This window comes from Gorilla gorilla, chromosome 10, assembly GCF_029281585.2.
Source record: "Gorilla gorilla gorilla isolate KB3781 chromosome 10, NHGRI_mGorGor1-v2.1_pri, whole genome shotgun sequence".
Classification (NCBI taxonomy): Eukaryota; Metazoa; Chordata; class Mammalia; order Primates; family Hominidae; genus Gorilla; species Gorilla gorilla.
The window spans coordinates 79,684,456-79,705,656 of NC_073234.2; the positions used below are offsets into that span (position 1 = coordinate 79,684,456).

The window sequence follows — 21,201 nt, forward strand, 5'->3', positions numbered from 1 at the left end:
AAGAAAAGTAATTGAGAAAAGGGGGATCAAGATCTCTGGCTATCACCAAAATTCAATTTGTAAGTGTAGAATAAAATAACTAGGAATATTTTTTAAAAGCTCTATAAATAGGAATCAAAAGAAAGAAGAATATTTAGGAAATCCAAAGGGATTTAAAGCATAAAAATATGTCCCAATCAGTCTACATGTAATCTAAGGAGGCCTGCAAACCTAATGAGGGGAGTTGCCAATATTGTATCACTTTGGAAATGATGAAATAAGCATTGGTAACTGTATGAATCTAGGAGTCTGGTCAAAAGGACAAGGGCTAAAAGGCTGAACTTGGGTCATGCCCTGCCTATCCCAGGAAGTGCTTACCTATGTCCTGAATCAGAGGATTTTTCTGTTGACAGCTCTGGATTGTTTGGGTAGATACTGACAGGGCAGATACCGCCCTCACAATACCTGCCCAGAAAGACGAGAAAGAGGAGGAAGAATTCCTCCTTCCACCAGGAATTCTGTGGGAAGCACATAAGATTTCATGCTACTAGTTTATTCCCAAGAGAAGCTACCAAAGCCTGGTAACTCTACCAACTCTAACTTTTGTGTCTGTAAGTGCTCTTCTCCTGGGATTACAACTAATTGAAACGGGATTCAAAGGAGTCTCAGAGGACTGTAAGAAGAATGCTTCGAGGCCGATCCCTGTCTGTAACATCCCTGGGTGGGCTTCCCCAGTGGGAAGTCGAAGAACTTCCTGTGGAGGAGTTACTGCTCTTTGAAGTTGCTTGGGAAGTGACCAATAAAGGTTTGTACTGCTCCTGAAGGTGGATCAGTATACCTTCACTAGGTGACTGAGGAATGTAGAGTAAGATTTCACAGATAACTCTCTAGTGATAACCAATTGCTAGTGAGTGAGGAAAGCATTTAAACGGAATATACATTTAGGCTACATTTAACCTTGTCTATTACAACAGGCTATGAATACAGACTTGTGTATGTGTTGAAGAGGGAGAAAGTTGAAAATATTAGCCATTGCCATGGAATGTGCATTTAAATTAAAATTTAAAATCCATATTATGACAACATAGAAATAAAAAGTTAATATTTACATTTTTTGTTTTAAATTTTTTCTCAGCAAAATAGTATAATTAAACATTTTATTTTAGGAAGATGTATATGTGATTAGAACCAGTTGGAAACCTCAACTCTACATTCTGTTAGTGATTATATGAAATGCTTAAGAATGTTTCATATTCACAATTAGCTTGGAATTAATGTTTTAATTCAGGAGCTTCTCAAAAGGCAAAATACTGTGCTCCTTTCAGAATGAAAGTAATTTTTTTCTTCAATGCTATGCTTATGTAGGAATTATAAAATAAAGAAAATCAAATTGATAAAACAATTTGCGAGTGAGGTATAATGTCATTTGTGCTGGGTAAGAGAAGGCAAGGTAGAGAACCACAATGTAAATGATTTTGAAAATAAAGACATCTGTAAAATTATAAAACAATTCCTTGTGGGTTTATACTCTCTAGTTTAAAAGTGTCAAGACTATTGAAGGAACATTAGCAAAGAAAAAGTAATGGTTTTGAAGGCTGAGTTCCTCAAGATCTTGAAGAATCAAGCCAACTGATTGCTGGGTAAATGGCAGTGATGACTTGTGTGCTTTAAACGATCGGCGATTATGTCATGTGTTGTGATATATAACACGTTTATTTTTCATTTTGTGTTTACTATTTCATGTCTATTACAGTAATCTAAAGGATCTGAAATAATAACCAGAATGTGATATATTACTTCCTTCTTTTGGCTAATCAGAGCCAGCATAATCTCAAAATTAAATGCATTATATATGGCATGCATTCTGAAAAATCAGAATTCACCTTATACTAACTGTTCAAAGTTCCCGTGTGTATGCATTCATAAAATCAAAATTAAAAGTCAATTTTGCCTATGTAGAAGTGGACAGAATGCATATAAGAGAACAAATCACGGTCTTATTCTCTGTAGTTTAGTGAGAAAGAATCTAGGAGGACAGAAACCTTATTACAGAGAAGTGAAGTATTTTATGAGTACCTGTTTCTGTTGTTTCTTTTTAAATTATTTTTTATTCTTTTCCTCAGAGATCTTTATCCTGAAATGAGCATGTGTTTTTAATGTCCTTTTTCTAGTCACAAATTTTTCCAGTCCAGTTTTTAAATATGCCCAAAGTTCCTGGGAACAGAACCATCTCTATCACATGTGAATCCCGGAGTATGCCTTGAAATAAAAGTTTTCTCTAGAGAGTGGGCAGGAGCTCAAGGACATAGCTTATTGGTGGATGAAACTGGAAGGGACTTGTTAGCACTGGGAATCAGTCCAGAAGATCTCTGCACAAGTTCCTGCACCTGAGCAGAGCCCCTTCTGCTTTCCTCTTTTCTCATCATTTAACAAACATTAATGGAGCACTGTTTCCTGGGCACTGGGAACATGCCAGTGAAACTAGGTTATTTTATGGATCTCATAATCAGTAGCATGTGTGTTGATCTCAGGGTCTAGAACAGTGCCTGGTACATAGAAAATGCTCAATGGATTTTTTTTTGAAAAAATTTGTTTTTCAACCCCTAAGCTGCCTTTAATACTTATTTTCTATCATTTCCCTTTCAAGGGGAAGGGAAGTGTTTTTGTGGAGAGGTCCCCACAATGTGATTTACCCAAGTTGATATCATCTTCAATATATCTTTATTTTAATATCATCATAGCCTGGTATGGTTAGAGATTTTCATATAGATGGATAATTATTGTGTTTATTCCTAAGAATACATTGCCACTACAGTTTCTTTAAATTTAATGATTTGAATTTTTACTTCCCTGCATTTCATAGTAGTGATATGAAGTATCTTAGAGATCATGAATCCCACTCCCCCAGTTCATAGAGCAAATTGATTCGTAGAGGCATTTAATGATCAAGCAAATGGCAGAGTTAGGACCAGGATTTAGGTCTTTTCCAAGGCCAATTCACTTTTTTACTATTATGTAAGAATTAAATATTAAAACCTCAGTTTTCAAAGGAAATATCGTATAGATGAAAGAACACAGTACTTGCAGTCAAAGGTCGTGGATTTCTGAAACTTTCTGAAAAAGAATCCCTTAAACTGAATAACAGTTTCTTCATGAATAAAACGAATGTTATACTCTCCAGTTATCTTACCATGTTTTCTGGCAAACAAGGAAATGTATTCATATCCAAGAAAACAAAAGGTTTCTTAGGAGAAAAATCCCTTGCTGCCAGAATTTTGCCCATGAACAATGGAAATGTGAAAAACATAACAGATGAGAGAGTCACAGTTAGTTTTGGGTACTAATTCTCAGACTTCAAAATAACCTTTTTAATTTGTTAATATTAACCTTGAAATTTATAGCTTTTATTCATTAATCCATTTTATTATTCGGTAAGGATTCATCAAGTGTCTATTAGGTATCAGGCAGTGAGAGGCGAGGGAGATAGAGTTAAGAATACAGAACTGATTCTTAATCTTCAAGAATTGACAAATTTGTAGAAGGTAGACATTGAACATACAATACAGTCAAACGTGATGAGTGTGAGACTAAAGGAACCAGGTGTCCTAAGACTATACAGTGTACCGTGGAATGGGGAGTGGTTTCTAACCTAGTTACCTAAAGGTTTGGGAAAAACCTCTCTAATGATGAGATGTTTGAGCTGACACTTGAAGGATAAATAGCTAAAGGGGAGAAAGTGTTCTATGTGAGAGAACTATATATGCCAAGATGCAGAAGTGTTCTCTGTTCGAAGATCTGAGGGGGGCTCAGAGAGGGAAAAGGAGAGGAGTATGAGAGAAGATGGGAGAGACCCGCAGGGACTAGATTGTGAAGCTCAGGGGGAGTTAATAGCCTTAAGGAGTTTTGTCTCCAGGGGTATGAACAATGAATGAGGAGTCACTGAAATTGTATACACAGTAGTGGGAAGTGCTAAGTAGTCAGGTATGTTTTGGAAGAAGCACTGTTACCAGTTGAGGGAGAGGAGAGGAGGGAAATTAGACTGTGGTGTGACCCAGGATGGAAAGTTTTGCCCAAATGTGCGGGAAAAATGTTTACTCTCTCCTTTGCCCAGGTCTTACTACAATCATTTCTTCTGCACACACTTGCTCAGAACATTACAAACTGGAGAAATTAACATGTTAAGGATATTTAGGATCATTAAAAAAGTTTAATAAATGTTGTCACACATAATGAAAGTTAATTTAAGAATTGTAAAGACTTGTGCGATGTAGTCCCTAAATAAATGCTTCCCTCTTAAAATGGACTAGAAACAATTTGTTTTTGCCTGAGCCAACGTATTGCTGGACATACTTTACCTGCTTCCTCCTCAGTCTTGACACTACACCTCTGAATTACATGGTACGAGTGGCACAGGGAAGAATTCAGAAAACTATAGTCAAAGTGGTTATGGAAGAAATTATAATAATCAGTCCACTCTTCTAGGACAGGAGTTCTAAAGGTGAGGACTTTGATATAAGTGAACTCAAGGAGTTTCTAAACCTTCAGAAATTATATCTAAAAATTAGGTGCACGTGTATAGAAGTACTTTTCTCTGAGAAGAGGGCTTCACACTTCCATCAGCTTCCTGAAGGCCCCTGTAATTGCCGTAAAGAACAACTGCTCTAAAGTTTAATACTAGGCTACTCGGCTGTTTTTTGTTAACACAGAAGTTTTCCAAATGGCTTTTCTCTAGAGCAAAATAAAAAGGATCCCATCCTTCCCAAGACCTAATGATGTTTATCTTTTGCGATACTGTTTTTGTTCTTCCTCTTTTTCTCCCACCCCCCACCACTTTTAAAGATCCGTCAAGGCCCAGCATGGTGATTCACACCTGTAATCTCAACACTTTTCAAGGCTGAGGTGGGAGAATTGTTTGAGACCAAGAGTTGGATACCAGCCTGGGGAACATAGGGAGACCCTGTTTCTACAGAAATTTAAAAAATTTCTCTAGCTGGCCATGGAGGCTCACACCTGTAGTCCTAGCTACCTGAGAGGCTAAAGCGGGAGGATCACTTGAGTCCAGGCGTTCTAGTGAGGCTTCAGTGAGCAAGACTGCGCCATTGCACTCCAGCCGGGGTGACAGTGAGACCCTGTTTCAAACAAACAAGCAAAAGCAAAAAGATCCATCAATTTGTTGCACCATTCCTTTACTTACTATCTTGCTGTCTACAGCTAAAGTCAGACTGCATGATTTGGAATTCCAACTCCACCATCACCTGGGTAATGTTGAGATTTATTACATAGCATCTCTGTGCCTCAGTTTCTCCATCTATAAAATAAAGATAACAGCATCTACCTGTAATAATGTTGTGAAAATTAAAAGAAATACCAGTTGTAAATCACTCAGAACTGTGCCTAGCATTTAATAAATACTCTGTAGGTATTAGCTTATTTCTTTATAAAATTTATTCATAAAATGAGGAAGTTAGCTCATGTATTGTCATACCAGCTTTCACTTTGAATGAGTCCATAATTGCATTTTTAAACACAAAAAGGGAAAGAATAGGAAAAAATATGTATACATCAATGTTACTTCAATCACGGGATGCATAGTAATTAGGATTTCTTTGCCCTAATTACTGATGTGGATAAGCCGGTGGGCCATGTCAATGGCATCTCAAGCTGTTATCACACCATGTGAAACACACCATCTATGTAAAAACTATGCTTGGTTGCACAGCTTCAAGGAAAGTACTATTCTACTCACTTCCTTTTCATTCAGCATGCTATGTCTAGGCCCCTTTCATATAAAATATTTGGAGCTGCCGTTGTAGGTAGTGCAGGTGGTCTTGTTCAAAGTGTGAGTATCACCTCCCACTGCCAAGACTGCAGCTGCTTTGATTTTAACTGAGCATCTAGAAAAGTGCTGGGAACACAAATATTTGCTGACCTTTGTCACAAGTAGCACCTAATCTCCTTCCTACCAGACCTGCTGCCTTATAAAATGATGTTCTAAGTGTATAATGACTTCCTCTGCTTCTGCAACTGTGTTTTGGAACAGGAGGGTCAGATTAGTAGCCACACACACTGAAATAGTCATATGACTTTCAAAGTCTGTAATTTTTAAGCATATACAAAATAGTGAAATTTCTCCATATGTGTGTAATATGTATATATGTGCGTATACATATATATAGAGAGAGACAGAGATGGAGAGAGATGGGGGAGAGAGAGAGAGCGAGAGAGAGGCAGAGAGAGAGATCCTCATTTTGGCTGATATCTATTCTATACTTCTTTGAAATAGTGATTTTTAGTAAATTGGCAGTGTTGCCAGATGACGACTTAGAGTTATAACCACCTCATTGTTATATGTACCATGGTAGCTCATCTTTTCTTTCAGGTGAAAGTTGTGATACTTTGTCCTCACACTAAACATAGCCCCCATGTTGTTCCAGGAAAACAGAGATCAATAAAATACAAAGTACTTGTTTGAAAGTGAAGGTTAAGTTCAAATTCAATGACCTACGCTGTGGTAGAACGATCATTCATTAATGATATTAAGTGTTTTCTTTTTTAATGTCAGAATAAAACCATTTATTTGCAGACTTAAAAATATATATGTGTATGTAAATCTCCTTGGTTTATACCTCAAATATGAAAATAGGAATGACCCTGTCTCTATGCTATTGCATTCACTTATATTCTAGCTTGCTAAGAGAGAAGTTTGGGGCAAAATGTGCTTTATAAATAGTAAAAACTGAGGTAAACTATAGCACAAAGTGTGCTATATAAGAAGTAAAAACTGAGGTAAAAATATGGGGAGGACAAAAAAAGGCTAAAATAGTGTTGGAATATAAGAAATAGCAGTAAAAGAAGCTCCTCACAGCAAGACCGTACAGGGAAATGTCTGGAGGGACAAAGATTTACTTACAATCAGGCCTCAACCAGTATGAGATCGACTTTCTTTTATTGATATATAACGTGTTTATATGTATCAGGTACATGTGACATTTTGTTACATGCATATAATGTATAATGATCAAGTCAGGTATTTGGGGTATTCATCACCTCAAGTATTTATCATTTCTATGTGTTAGGAACATTTCAAGACCTTTCTTCTACTATTTTGAAATATACAATACATTGTTGTTAACTATAATCACCCTACTTTGCTATTGAACATCAGAACATATTCCTTCTATCTAACTGCCTGTTTCCATTAACCAACTTCTCTTCGTCTCCCTTCCTCCCATAATGTACACACCCTTCTCTGCCTCTGGGATCTGTCATTCTACTCTCTACCGACATGATATTAACCTTTTTAGCTCCCACATATCAGTGAGAACATGCAAAATTTGTCTTTCTATGCCTGGCTTATTTCATTTAACATAACGACTTCCAGTTTCATCCATGTTGCTGCAAATGAAATGATTTTATATTTTTATGGTTGAATAATATTCAATTGTGTGTATACACCACATTTTCTTCACTCATCCATTGATGGACACTTAGGTTGATTCCATATCTTTGCTAATGTGAATCGTGCTGCAATAAACAGTGTGGTACCGGTATCTGTTTATTATTCTAAATTCTTTTCCTTTTGATAAATACCCAGTAATAGGATTGCTGGATCTTATGATAGTTCAATTGTTAGCTTTTTGGTAAATCTACATATTGTTTTCCATAGTGGCTATACTAATTTGCATGCTTACCAATAGTGCCTAAGAGTGCCTTTTCCTTCACATCCTTGCCAGCATGTGTTATTTATTTATTAATTTATTTAAATCATGATGATTCTAACTGGCATAAGATGATATCTCATTGTGGTTTTGATTTGCATTTCTCTGATGATTAGTAATGTTGAGCATTTTCCCCATACCCATTGTGCATTTGTATGTCTTCTTTTGAAAAATATCCTTTGCCAATTTTTTAATGAGATTATTTGTTTTTCCATTGTTGAGTTGTTTGAGTTTCTTATATATTCTGGAGATTAATTCCTTGTCAAATGTATGCAAATATTTTCTCGCATTCAACAGGTTGTCTCTTCACTGTGTTGATTGTTTCCTTTACTGTGCAGATGTATTTTAGCTTAATATAGTCCCATTTGTCTATTTTTGCTTTTGTTGCCTGTGCTTTCGAGGTCTTGGCCATAAAATCTTTGCCCAAAGCCATGTCTTGAAGTGTCTCCCTTATGTTTTCTTTTAGTAGTTTTATAGTTTTAAGTTTTATATTTAAGTCTTTAATCCATCTTGAGTGTACGTTTTATATGGCAAGAAATAGGGGTTGTATTAGGCCATTTTTGCATCTATTGTACAAGGGGTTGGGTTCTTGATTTGATTCTCCATTTGGTTGCTGTTGGTGTATAGAAGAGTTACTGATTTGTGTGCATTCATCTTGTATCTGGAAACTCTGCTGAATTCTTTTATCAGTTCTAGGAGCTTTCTGGAGGAGTCTTTAGGGTTTTAAAGGTAAATGATCATATCATCAGCAAACAGTGACAGTTTGACTTCCTCTTTACTGATTTGAATGCCCTTTATTTCTTTGTTTTGTCTGATTGCCCTGGCTAGGACTTCCAGTACTATGTTGAAGAGGAGTGGTGAGAGTGGGCATCCTTGTCTTGTTCTAGTTCTCAGAGGGAATGCTTTCAACTTTTCCCCATTCAATATTATGTTGGCTGTGGGTTTGTCATAGATGGCTTTTATTACACTGAGGTATGTCTCTTGTATGCTGATTTTGCTGAGCATTTTAATCATAAAGGTATGCTGGATTTTGTTGAATGCTTTTTCTGCATCTATTGAGATGATCATGTAATTTTTGTTTTTAAATCTGTTTATGTGGTGTATCACACTTATTGACTTGCAGATGTCAAACCAACCCTGCATCCCTGGCATGGAACCTGCTTGATCATGGTGGATTATCTCTTTGTTATGTTGTTGAATTTGGTTATCTAGTATTTTGTTAAGGATTTTAGCATCTATGTTCATCAAGGCTATCAGTCTGTAGTTTTCTTTTTTGGTTATGTCCTTCCCTGGTTTTGGTGTGATGCTGGCTTCATAGAATGAATTAGGTAAGGTTCCTTCTTTATCTGTCTTGTAGAATAGTGTCAAAAAGATGGGTACCAATTCCTCTTTGAATGTCTAGTAGAATTCTGCTGTGAATCCATCTGGTCCTGAACTTTTTTTGGTTGGTAATTTTTAAATTACCAATTAAATCTCACTGCTTGTTATTGGTCTGTTAGTAAACTTATTGAGGCTCATTTCATGGCCTATCATATGGTCTACCTTGGAGAAATTTCCACGTGCTGTTGAATAGAATGTGTGTTCTGTGGTTATTGGATGAAATGTTCTGTATATATCTGTTAAGTCCATTTGTTCTAAGGTATAATTTAAATCCATTTTTTTTGTTGACTTTCTGTCTTGATGAACTGTCTACTGCTGTCAATGAAGTATTGAAGTCCCCCACTATTATTGTGTTGCTGTCTATCTCATTTCTTAGGTCTATTAGTAATTGTTCTATAAATTTGGGAGCTCCAGTGTTAGGTGCATATATGTTTAAGATTGTGATATTTTCCTGTTGGACAAGGCCTTTTACCATTATATAATGTCCCTCTTTGTCTCTTTTAACTGCTGTTGCTTTAAAGTTTGTTTTGCCTACTCACTTTGGTGGCCATTTGCATGAAATACCTTTTTCACCCTTTTAAGTGGAGCATTTAGGCCATTTACATTCAATGTTACTATTGAGATGTGAGGTACCATTGCATTCATCATACTATTTGTTGCCTGTGTACCTTGGTTTTTTTGTTTTTGCTTTTTAACTTGTAATTTTGTTTTATTGGTCCTGTGTGATTTATGCTTTAAAGAGGTTCTGTTTTGATGTGTTTCCAGGATTGGTTTCAAGATTTAGAGCTCTTTTTGCAGTTCTTGTAGTGGTGGTTTGGTAGGGGCAAATTCTCTTAGCATTTGTTTGTCTGAAAAAGACTGTATCCTTCCTTCACATGTGATGCTTAGTTTTGCTGGAAACAAAATTCTTGGCTGATAATTGTTTTGTTTGAGGAGGCTGAAGATAGGACCCCAATATTTTCTAGCTTGTAGGGTTTCATCTGCTGTTAATCTGATAGGTTTTCCTTTAAAGGTTACCTAGTGCTTCTGTCTCACAGCTCTTAAGATTCTTTCCTTTTTCTTAACCTTAGATAACCTGATGACAACGTGCCTAGGTGATGATCTTTTTGCAATGAATTTCCCAGGTGTTCTTTGTACTTCTTGTATTTGAATGTTGAGGACTCTAGCAAGGCCAGGGAAGTTTTCCTCATTTATTCCTCTGAATATGTTTTCCAAACTTTTAGATTTCTCTTCTTCCTCAGGAACACTGATTATTCTTAGGTTTGATCATTTAACATAGTCCCAGACTTCTTGGAGTCTTTGTTCATATTTTCTTATTCTTTTGTGTGTGTGCTGATTGGATTGGGTAAATTCAAAGACCTCATCTTCAAGCTCTGAATTTCTTTCTTCTACCTGTTCAATTCTATTGCTGAGACTTTCCAGAGCATTTTGCATTTCTATAAGTGTGTCCAGTGTTTTCCAAATTTTTGATTGCTTATTCTTTATGGTATCTATTTCCTTGAATATTTCTTTCTTCACTACTTGTATCTTTTTTTGGATTTCCTTGCATTGGTCTTCACCTTTCTCTGGCGCCTCCTTGATTAGCATGATAACTAACTTCCTGAATCGTTTTTCAGGTAAATCAGGGAGTTCTTCTTGGTTTGGATCCATTGCTGTGAACTAGTGTGATTTTTTGGGGGGTGTTAAAGAGCCTTGTTTTGTCATATTACCAGAGTTGTTTTTCTGGTTCCTTCTCATTTGGGTAGGCTCTGTCAGAGGGAAGGTCTAGGGCTGAAGGCTGTTGTTCAGATTCTTTTGTCCCATGGGGTATTCCCTTGATGTAGTACTCTCCCCTTTTTCCTATGGATGTGGCTTCCTGTTAGCCAAAGTGCAGTGATTGTTGTTTCTCTTTTGGGTCTAGCCACCCAGCAAGTCTACTCACCTCCAGGCTGGTATTGGGGGTTCTCTGCAAAAAGTCCTGTGATGTGAACCATCTATGGGTCTCTCAGCTGTGCATACCAGCACTTACTCCGTTGGGCATGGCAGGGGGGCAAAATGAACTTTGTGAGGGTTCTTAGCTTTGATGGTTTCATGCTCTATTTTTGTGCTGGTTAGCCTCCTGCCAGGAGGTGATGCTTTCCAGAGAGCATCAGCTGTGGTAGTATGGAGAGGAACTGGCAGTGGGCAGGGTCCTTGAACTCCCAAGATTATATGCCCTTTGTCTTCAGTTACCCGGGTGGGTAGGGAAGGACCACTAGGTGGAGGCAGGGCTAGGGGTGTCTGAGCTCAGACTCTCCTTAGGCAGGTCTTGCTGCAGCTGCAGGGGGTGATGGGGGTGACGTTCCCAGGTCAATGGAGTTGTGTACCTAGAATTATGACTGCCTCTGCTGAGTCATGCATGCTGTCAGGGAAGTGGGGAAAAGCCAGAAGTCACAGGCCTCACGCAGCTTCCATGCAAACCCAAGGGCTGGTCTTACTCCCACCATGCCCCCACTAACAGCCCCAAGCCTGTTTTTAGGTGGTGGGCGAGCTGGGCTTGAGAACTTGCCCCAGGCTACCTGCCTTCTAGCTGTGAAAGAGTTTGAGAATTCACACCCTGCCTCAAGTTCTGGCCAGGAGGCTTCTCATTGGATTCAAATTGTCATGAAGCTCAGCTGGAGACTTCCTTCTCCCTGTGGTGTTTTCTCCTGCTTCTCTGGCTGCCCTCCTGATGGATCCCTGCTATGCCAGGCAGGAATGGCCTGCTCAGGGACCCAGTGAGCTCCCAGGGCCTTTCTCACTGCTTCCTCTACATCTGTATTTTGCTCAGCTCTCTAAGTTAACTCAACTCCAGGTAAGGTCAGAAACTTCTCCCACAAACAGACCTTCAGTTTCTCCAGTGGGGGTGTGTGTTTAGGAGAGGAGGATCTCCCTTTTCCACTTCCGCAGTTGGGGCACTCACAGTATTTGGGGTGTCTCCTGGGTCCTGCAGGAGCAATCTACTTCCTTCAGAGGGTCTGTGGGTCCTCTCAGGATAGCTGGTTTGTTCTTGCAGTCTATCTGGAGCTAAAATTCACAATGCAAGCCTCCACATGCTGCTCTGTCCGTCTGAGTTGGAACTGCAATCTAGTCCTACCTCCCATCCGCCAAGATCCTGAGAAGTTGGGGATTATATTTCAACAAGAGATTTGGAGGGAACAAACATCCAAACCATATCAGGAGTCCAGTTTTATTCTTTTGCACATGGATATCCAATGGATATCCAATTTTTTCAGCACCATTTCTTGAACACTGTGTCCTTTCCTCAATGTATATTCTTGTCACCTTTGTTGAAAATCTGTTGGCTATAAATATGTGGATGCACTTCTAGGTTCTCTATTCTCTTCCATTGGTCTAAGTGTCTGTTCTAATGTCAGTATCATGCTGTTTAGGTTCCTATACTTTTGTAATATACTTTGAAATCAGGTAGTATGATACCTCTAGCATTGTTCTTTTTTCACAGGATGACTTTGGCTATTGGAGCTATTTTTTAATTTCATACAAATTTTAGATTGGTTTTTCTATTTCTGTGAAAAATGACATTGCTGTTTTGATAGCGGTCATATAGAATCTGTAGATTGCTTTGGGTAGTATGGCCGTTTTAACAATATTAATTTTTCTGATCCGTGAGCATGGGATATCTCTCCATTTGTTTCTGTCCTTTTCAATTCTTTTATCAGTGTTTTGTAGTTTTCCGAATAGAGGTTTTTCAGTTCCTTGGTTAAATTTATCCCTAAATATTTTATTTTTTAGCTATTGTAAATGGGATTGCCTTCTTAATTTCCTTCTCAGCTAGTTTATTATTGGTGTGTAGAAACATTGCTTGTTTCATATGCTGATTTTGTCTCCTGTAACTTTACTGAATTTATTTTTCAGCGCTAAGAGTGCTTTGGTGGAGTCTTGGTTTTTCCAGGTATAAAATCAGGTCATCTGGAAAGATGGACAATTTGACTTCATCTTTTCATATTTGCATGCCTTTTCTTTCTTTCTTTCTCTGACCTGAAAGCTGTGGCTAGGACTTCCAGTATTATATTGAATAGGAGTGATGGAAGTGGGCATCCTTATTTTGTTTCAGTTCTTAGAGGAAAGGCTTCCATCTTTTCCCAATTCAGTATGATGTTAGCTGTGGGTTTGTCATATATGACTTTTATTATATTGAGATATGTTCCTTCTATGATTGGCTGCAGATAGTTTTTATCATGAAGGAATGTTAAATTTTATCAAATACTTTTTCTGTATCTATTGAGATGATCATATGGTTTTTGTTCTTTTTGTTGATGTGATGTATCACATTTATTGATTTGAACTGTTCTTGCATCCCTAGTATAAATCCCACTTGATCATGGTGTATTATCTTTTGGATGTACTGTTGGATTCAGTTTGCTAGTATTTTGTTGAGGATTTTCACACCTATGTTCCATCAGGGATATTGATCTGCAGTTTTATTTTTACTTGCATCCTTGTCAGGTTATGGAATCAGGATAATACTGGCCTCAGAGAATGAGTTAGGGAGAATTCCTTCCTGTTTAATTTTTAAAAGAATTTAAGGAGACTTGTTAGTTTTCTTTGAAAGTCTGGTAAAATTTGACAGTAAAGCCATCTGGTCTTGAAATTTTCTTTGTTGGGAGACTTTTTACTACTGATTCAATTTCATTATTCATTACTGGTCTGTTCAGGTTTTCTATTCTTTCTTAATTCAATCTTGGTAGGTGGTATGTGTCCAGAAATTTATTAATTTCCTCTGGATTTTTCAGTTTTTTAGTGTATGGTTGTTCATAATAGTCTCTGATAATCTTTTCTATTTCTGTGGTATCGGTTGTAATATATTTTCTTTTTTATTTCTGATTTTCTTTATTTGAGTCTCTTCTCTTTTTCTTGGTTAGTCTAGCTAGAGATATATCCATTTTATCTTTTTTAAATAACAACTTTTCATTTTGCTAATCCCTTGTTGTTGTTGTTTTTCTCTATTTCATTAAGTTCTTCTGTTCTTCATTTTTTCTTTCCTTCTGCTAGTTTTGGGTTTTGTTCTTGCTTTTCTAGTTTATTGAGGTACATGATTAGATTATATATTTGAAATCTTTCTATGTTTTTAATTTAAGTGTTTATTGATAAGCTTCTCTCTTAGCACTGCTTTTGCTGTATCCCATGGCTTTTCGTATGTTGTATTTCAATTTTCATTTGTTTCAAAAAATTTTTAATTTCCTTCTTAATTTTCTTCTTGACATAACGTTCATTCAGGAGCATGTTGTTTAATTTCCATGTATTTGTATAGGTTTTAAAGTTTTTCTTGTTATTGATTTCTAGTTTTATTCCATTGTGGTCTGAGAAGATGCTTAATATGATTTCAAATATTTCAAATTAGTTGAGACTTCTTTTGTGTTCTAACATATGGTGTATCCTGGGGAATGCTTCATGTGCTGATGAGATAAATATATTCTGTAGCTGTTGGATGAAATATTGTGTAAATGTTAGATCCATTTGGTCTAAAGTCAAGTTTAAATCCAATGTTTCTTTGTTAATTTTCTGTCTAGATGATCTATCTGATGCTGAGATTAGAATGTTGAAATCCCCAACTATTATTGTATTGGATTCTATTTCACCCTTTATATCTAATAACATTTGCTTTACATATCTGGATGCTCTGGTGTTGAGTGTGAATGTTTAGAATTGTTATATACTCTTGCTGAATTGTTCCTTTTATCATTATGTAATGACTTTTGTCTCTTAGTGTTTTTTATTTAAAGTCAATTTTATCTGTTATTGGTATAACTGCTTTTGCTCATTTTTGGTTTCTCTTTGTATGGAAGATCTTTCATCCTTTTACTTTCAGTCTATATTTATCTTTACAAGTGAGATAAGTTTCTTATAGGCAGCTTACAATTGGGTCATATTTTTGTTTTAAATCTATTTAGCCAGTCTATATCTTTCAAGTAACAATTTAATCCATTTACATGCAAGGCTATTATTGACATGTGAGAGCTTATTCCTGCCATTTTGTTAATTGATTCCTGGTTGTTTTGTTTTTTTTGTTTGTTTGTTTTGTGTTTTTTTCTTCCTTCCTTCCTTTTCTTTCTTTCTTTCATTCTCTTTCTTTCTTCTTTCTTTCTCTTTTTCTTTCTTATTGTTTATGATTGTGGTTTGGTGATTTTCTGTAGTGGTAACATTTGAGTTCTTTCTCTTCTTTATTTGTGTTTTGCTCTACCAGTTAGTTGTATACCTTTGTGTGTCTTCATAATGGCAGTGTCCTGTCACTTTCATGTGTAGGACTCCCTTAAATATTTCTTGTAAAGCCAGTCTAGTGATGGTGAATTCCTTCAAATTTTTCTTGCCCAGAAAAGATTTTATTTATCCTTCGTTTTTGAAGAACAATGTTGCTGGGTATAACATCCTTGGTGTCATTTTTTTCTTTCACTATTTTTTCACTATTTTGAATATATCATCCCATCTTCTCCTGGCCTGTGAGGTTTCTGCTGAGAAATCTGCTGTTAATCTGTTAATCTTGTGGAAGTTCCCTTATAAGTGACTAGACATTTTGCTTGCTGTTTTAGAATTCTTACTCTTTGGCTTTTGACAGTTTGACTATAATGTGCTGTGGAGAAGAGCTTTTTGCATTATATTATTTGGGAATTTCTGATTTTCATGTGTCTGGATGTCTACATTTCTTGCTAGACTTGAAAAGTTTTCAGCTATTGTGTTGTTATGTAGGTTTCCTACACCTTTCATGTTCTCTTTACCTTCTGGGAAACTGCAAATTTGAATATTTGTTCACTTTATAGTGCCTCATATGTCACATACACTATGTTCATTCTTTTTTTTTCCTTTCTATCATTTGTCCAGGTAATTTTAAAAGACCTGTCTTCAAGTTCTGAAATTTTTCTTCTGCTTGATCTGATCTATTGTTGAAGTTTTTGAATGTATTTTGTATTTCTTTCAATAAACTCTTCAGTTACAGAATTTCTGTTTGGTTCATTCTTATCGTATCTATCTCTTGGGTAAATTTCTCATTCATATCCTGAATTGTTTTTCTGATTTCTTTTTATTGTTTATCTGAGTTCTCCTGTGTCTCACTGAGCTTCCTTAATATCAACATTTTTGATTCTTTTTTCCAGAATTTTATAAATGTCTTTTTTTTTCCACTGGCATATTTTGCTGAAGAATTATTAAATTCCTTTGGAAGTGTCATATTTCTTCACTTTTTATGTTTATTTTGTTCTTGCATTGATATCTATGCATCTGGTGTAATGATTGCTGCTTCCAGTTTTGTAAATTTGTTTTTGTAGGGGAAGACTTTTTTCTGAAGATGTATCTTGGTGTTGATTGAGTAGGGCACTTTGATTTTGATTTCTAGGTGCATACAGCAGCATAGTCTTCATATTATTTTTTTCAACTGCCAACAGTATCATCAGTGTCTGTGATTTTTTCAGTGGCTTAGGGTGCATTTGTTAGTGAAGGTGGTGATGAGGTTGTGCTGGAGACAAGAATATCAAGTGGGCCAGTCCTTGGCCCCAGTGGTGGTGGTGGGCCTAGCATTCCTGTCCTTGGGCCCCATGGCTGTGTACGTTGGCACTGATGGTAATGAGTCTAGTTGGGTTGATTGTTTGGCCTTCAGGAAGTTTGCTTGGGTGTCAGTAGTGGCCATAGTAGACTGGGCTGGTATGTGGGTCCTCAGGCTTCTGGGCAGTGGGTGTGGTGAGGGTGATGGCTGTAGCAACTGCAGGACAACCCTCTGGCTCCCAAGCAGTCTGCACTGGTGTTGGTGGTGGCTGCAAGGGCTGAATGAGCCAGTCTTCAGACCCACAGGTGGCACATGCAGGAGGTGCCAGTTGTGATGGCAGTGGCAGATTGGGTAGGCCCATCATCAGGCTTCTGGGAGGGTTGCTTAGGTACCAGTCATGGTGGATGGCACAAGGCTGTCTCTGGGTTCCCAGACAACTTGCTTAGGCATTGAGGAAGGCAAAGCCAGGCTGGGTGTTCCTGACCTCAGGCCACTCAGTGGTGTGTGTGGACACTGGCTATCATAGGCTGGAGTGGAGTGATCCTCAGGCCCCCAGCAGAATGCCTGAGTGAATTAGCAGCTACTGCATTGCTGCCCTGCTCTTGAAGAGGTGCGGGGTGTGTTGCTTTCAGTGGCAGCAGCTATAAACGGGTTGCTGGTGGGCATGTGTTTCAGCCCCAGATGGTGGCTGCAAGTGGGGTAGCATTTTCTTGGGGAGCTTATAAATGTGTAGCAGCCCCGCTACTGGGGGTGGGGCAGTCCACTTCTAATGACACACTTTATCCCTGGTGACAGCAGCCAGCAGTAGCACTCAGCTGTGGGTGGGGGATGTCAGCAGAGCTTCAGGGATGTAGAGATGCAGATGATGTTGGGGTCTGAGGAACGATGTCATCTGGTGGGTGTTGGGCTCTCAAAATGGCACCTTGCTGCTCAGTAATGGGGATGGCAGGGGTGGGACCCAGTGAGAGCTCCTTCTCTGGAGCAATGCCTTTGTGCGATCGCTGGGCAGTTCCTTATGTTAGTCTCAAGGCCTGCATGGTCAAGGGACTCTCCTGTGGCTAGGATTCCTGGAGTCCATAATGCAGATGTGGACCACTGGGAGTCAGTCACTTACCTTTCGATGCACTGGGGAGCCTCTCTGGCCTCACAGAGGATCCCGACTGGGTAGGCTTCCTTGCTTCCCTCCCCTTCATTGCCTTAGATGCTTCCTGTCACTTCTCTGTTGAATTCCAGAATTCTCTCTTATGTGGGATTTTCTACTTACTATTTTGGTTCTTTGTGGAGGAGGCAAGTGTCAGCTGCCCTTAGTCAGTCATCTTCAAGCCCCTTCCCTTGAAATTTTTTAAGCTTTATGTTTTTATTTCTAATAGACTGAAAGAGCATAATCATATTTTAAACACTCTAAGGCTATATGGGGGACTATCTGAAGGCCTCAGATGAGTAAAAGAAGTAGCAAATTAGTTAACTATGCTTTTCTTTTCATTTCATTTCCCAAATCAAATCATTTGTTTCTTCAAATAAAGAATTTCTATTTCCCCCTTATGTTCTTCAGCAAATAAAAATGTTTGCATCTACCAAAGTGTATATGAATTTGAAATACGTAGTCTAACAAACAAGGATGTTTTAAGATCTCTGAGCAAGATGCATAGTTGCAAATAAAAAGAGTTTTCAAGGATAAAAAATGTAAATAAAACATCTAATAAATGTGTACCATCAGAAACTTATGGTATATTCTCCTGGAAAAGATGAAGATGAAGAAAATAAGTCTACAGAAGAGGAGAAATTCTTTGGAAATTTTGCATTTTTGTGGATAGTGGTTTTGAAGAAAGCTTAGATATATTTAAATATGTTGCTAAGATGTGACTCCCACACTTTAAAGAAAAGTTCTTCATTTTAGTTGCCCTTGCAAATTGGCTAAGTTTATTTTTCCTCAACAAATAATTTTGATGGTTTCTAAAATTGTCCAGAATTTGAGGAAATACTTAGGTGTAGTAGATGACATCAATTTATGTTAACTTAGATTTATTGTTGGATGGTTAAGTTAATCATGTCTGTTCTTGTCCAGTCTAGAAGTTTCTGCTTCCTCCTCATGTGTTCTATTCTGTCCTCATCACATAACATCTGAACTGTGATTTGACAGTGTCCTTATTATCAGACTCTGCTCAATGACAGTTTAAACTTCTTTTTGATACAGTAAAAAACTTTTCCTTAAAGATGAAATTCTTAAGGACAATTAGCTTGTGTAGACTCATATGAAAATTGCTTGCATTTTGGAGTTACATTAGCTCTTCTCCTTTATAAATTAATGAATCCTATTGGTACCATATAATAGCATCAACATTTGCCTTTTGTGTCTCGCCTTTCAAAGGGCAATTTTCCAAAAAGTATATTTTGCATGGCTCAGGCTAAAAGTAATGTCTCCAGATGAAGTTCTACCTTGTGACCATTGATTGTGACTATTGATAAGATTTACTATGTAAAGTATAAGTTACTGGAATAATACATTTAAGAAATATAGTAGCTATCAAAACCTGTAGTCTGATGAAATGGAATATGTTTTGAAAGACAGCAGTGAAAAATGAGAAGTAATATATAAGTAATAAAATTGCTTTTTGCAATTGAGTTGAAGATTGATGCCAGGATCTTATTACCTCCAGGATTTCACAAAGGATTTCTTGAGCCATCCCCTTGCTCTAGCTCATGAACAAAGTATTGCTCAAGTAATCGACAGATTATTTGTGTATTCTCACATGTGATTATTGTTTAGCGCTGTCACGGGAAATATCCTGCCTAAGTTTACTGGAGGTCTTCCTCCCCTTACCCCTCCCTATGTCCTCCTACCTGGTTATCCTTTTCAATCCTATTACTCTTTCCTTGCACACTCTACTCCAGCTTAGGGCCTGGGCTCTGACCATTACCTCTGCCTAAAAATTCCTCCTCATGACATCTGCTTGCCCAATTTCTTCACCCTTTGTAATTACCCCATTAAGTGATATTTTGCTTGCTCAATTTTTGCCTTTTCAATCAGATCTAATTTATTTTATATTTTTAAAATTTATTTATATATATTTAGAAGGTATGTACTAGTTCGTTATCATGCTGCTTATAAAGACATACCTGAGACTGGGTAATTTATAAGGAAAAAACGTTTAATTGTCTCACAGTTCCACAGGGCTGGGGAGGCCTCGGGAAACTTAAAATCATGGCAGAAGAAGAAACAAACATGTCCTTCTTCACGTGGCAGCAGCAAGCAGAAGTGCCAAGCAAAAGGGGGAAAAGCCGCTTATAAAACCATCAGATCTTGTAAGAACTCACTATCACGAGAAGAGCATGAGAGTAACCTCCTCTATGATTCAATTACCTCCCTCCAAATCCCTCCCACAACACGTGAGGATTATGGGAACTACAATTCAAGATGAGATTTGGGTGGGGACACAGTCAAGCTGTATCAGGGTACAAGCTCGGGTTTCTTACATATATATGTTGCATAGTGGTGAAGTCTGAGCTTTCAGTGGACCATCACCTGAAAAGTGAATGTTGTATCCAATCTGTAGTTTTTCAGTCCTCACCATACTCCTATCCTCCCACCTTTCTCTAGTCTCAAGTGTCTATTATTTCATTCTATATGTCTATGCTTACTCATCGTTTAGCTCCCACTTGGCTCTCACTAAATGAGAACATACCATGTTTGACTTTCTGTTTCTGAGTTATTTCACTGAGGATAATGTCCTCCAGTTCTAACCATGTTTCTAGAGAAGACATGATTTCATTCTTTTTTATGGCTGAGTAATATATATGTATATAAATATATATACACCACATTTTCTTTATCCAATCGTCCATTGGTAGACATTTAGGTTGATTCCATATCTTTGCTATTGGGAACAGTGCTACTTTGAACATACTAATGCAGATATCTTTTTTAATATGATCTCTTTCACTTTGGGTCCATACCCAGTAGTGGGATTGCAGGATTGAATGGTAGTTCTGTTTCTAGTTCTTTGAGAAATCTTCATGCTGTCTTTCATAAAGTTTGTACTAATTTACATTCTTACCAACAGTGTATAAGCATTTTCTTGTCTCCACATCCTCACCAACATCTGCTGTTTTTGAACTTTATAATGATAGCCATTCTGACTGGCATAAGGAGGTATCATATGGTGGTTTTAATTTGCATTCTCTGATTATTAGTGATGTTGAACTTTTTTTTGACGTTTATTGGCCACTTGTATGTCTTCTTTTGGAAAATGTCTGCTCAGGACCTGAGCTCACTGTATTTGTCAGGGTTCCCTAGAGAGACAGAACTAATAGGAGATAGATAGATAGATAGATAGATAGATAGATAGATAGATAGATATAGATTTAGATATAAAAGGGAGTTTATTAAGTAGTGTTAACTTACACAATCACAGGGTCCCACAATAGGCCATCTGCAAGCAGAGGAGCAAGGAAGCCAGTCCAAGTCCCAAAGCTGAAGGACTTGGAGTCCAAAGTTTGAGGGCAGGAAGCATCCAGCATGGGAGAAAGATGTAGGCTTGGAGGCTAAGCCAGTCCAGCATTTTCACATGTTTTTTTTCTGCCTGCTTTATATCCTGGCCACACTGGCAACTGATTAGATGGTGCCCACCCAGA

The 21,201-nt window shown here is 37.6% G+C and overlaps 1 protein-coding gene across 1 annotated transcript in view; it reads left to right on the plus strand.

The window, feature by feature from the left end:
* The first annotated feature begins 409 nt into the window (after positions 1–409).
* The window catches only part of GYS2 (glycogen synthase 2), a 70,502-nt gene continuing 49,710 nt past the window's right edge, over positions 410–21,201 (plus strand). Inside the window, exon 1 of the mRNA XM_004052856.5 lies at positions 410–784. Within this exon, the coding sequence (XP_004052904.3) occupies positions 664–784 (121 nt within the window). The 5' untranslated portion in view covers positions 410–663. The remainder of the gene's footprint in view (positions 785–21,201) is intronic.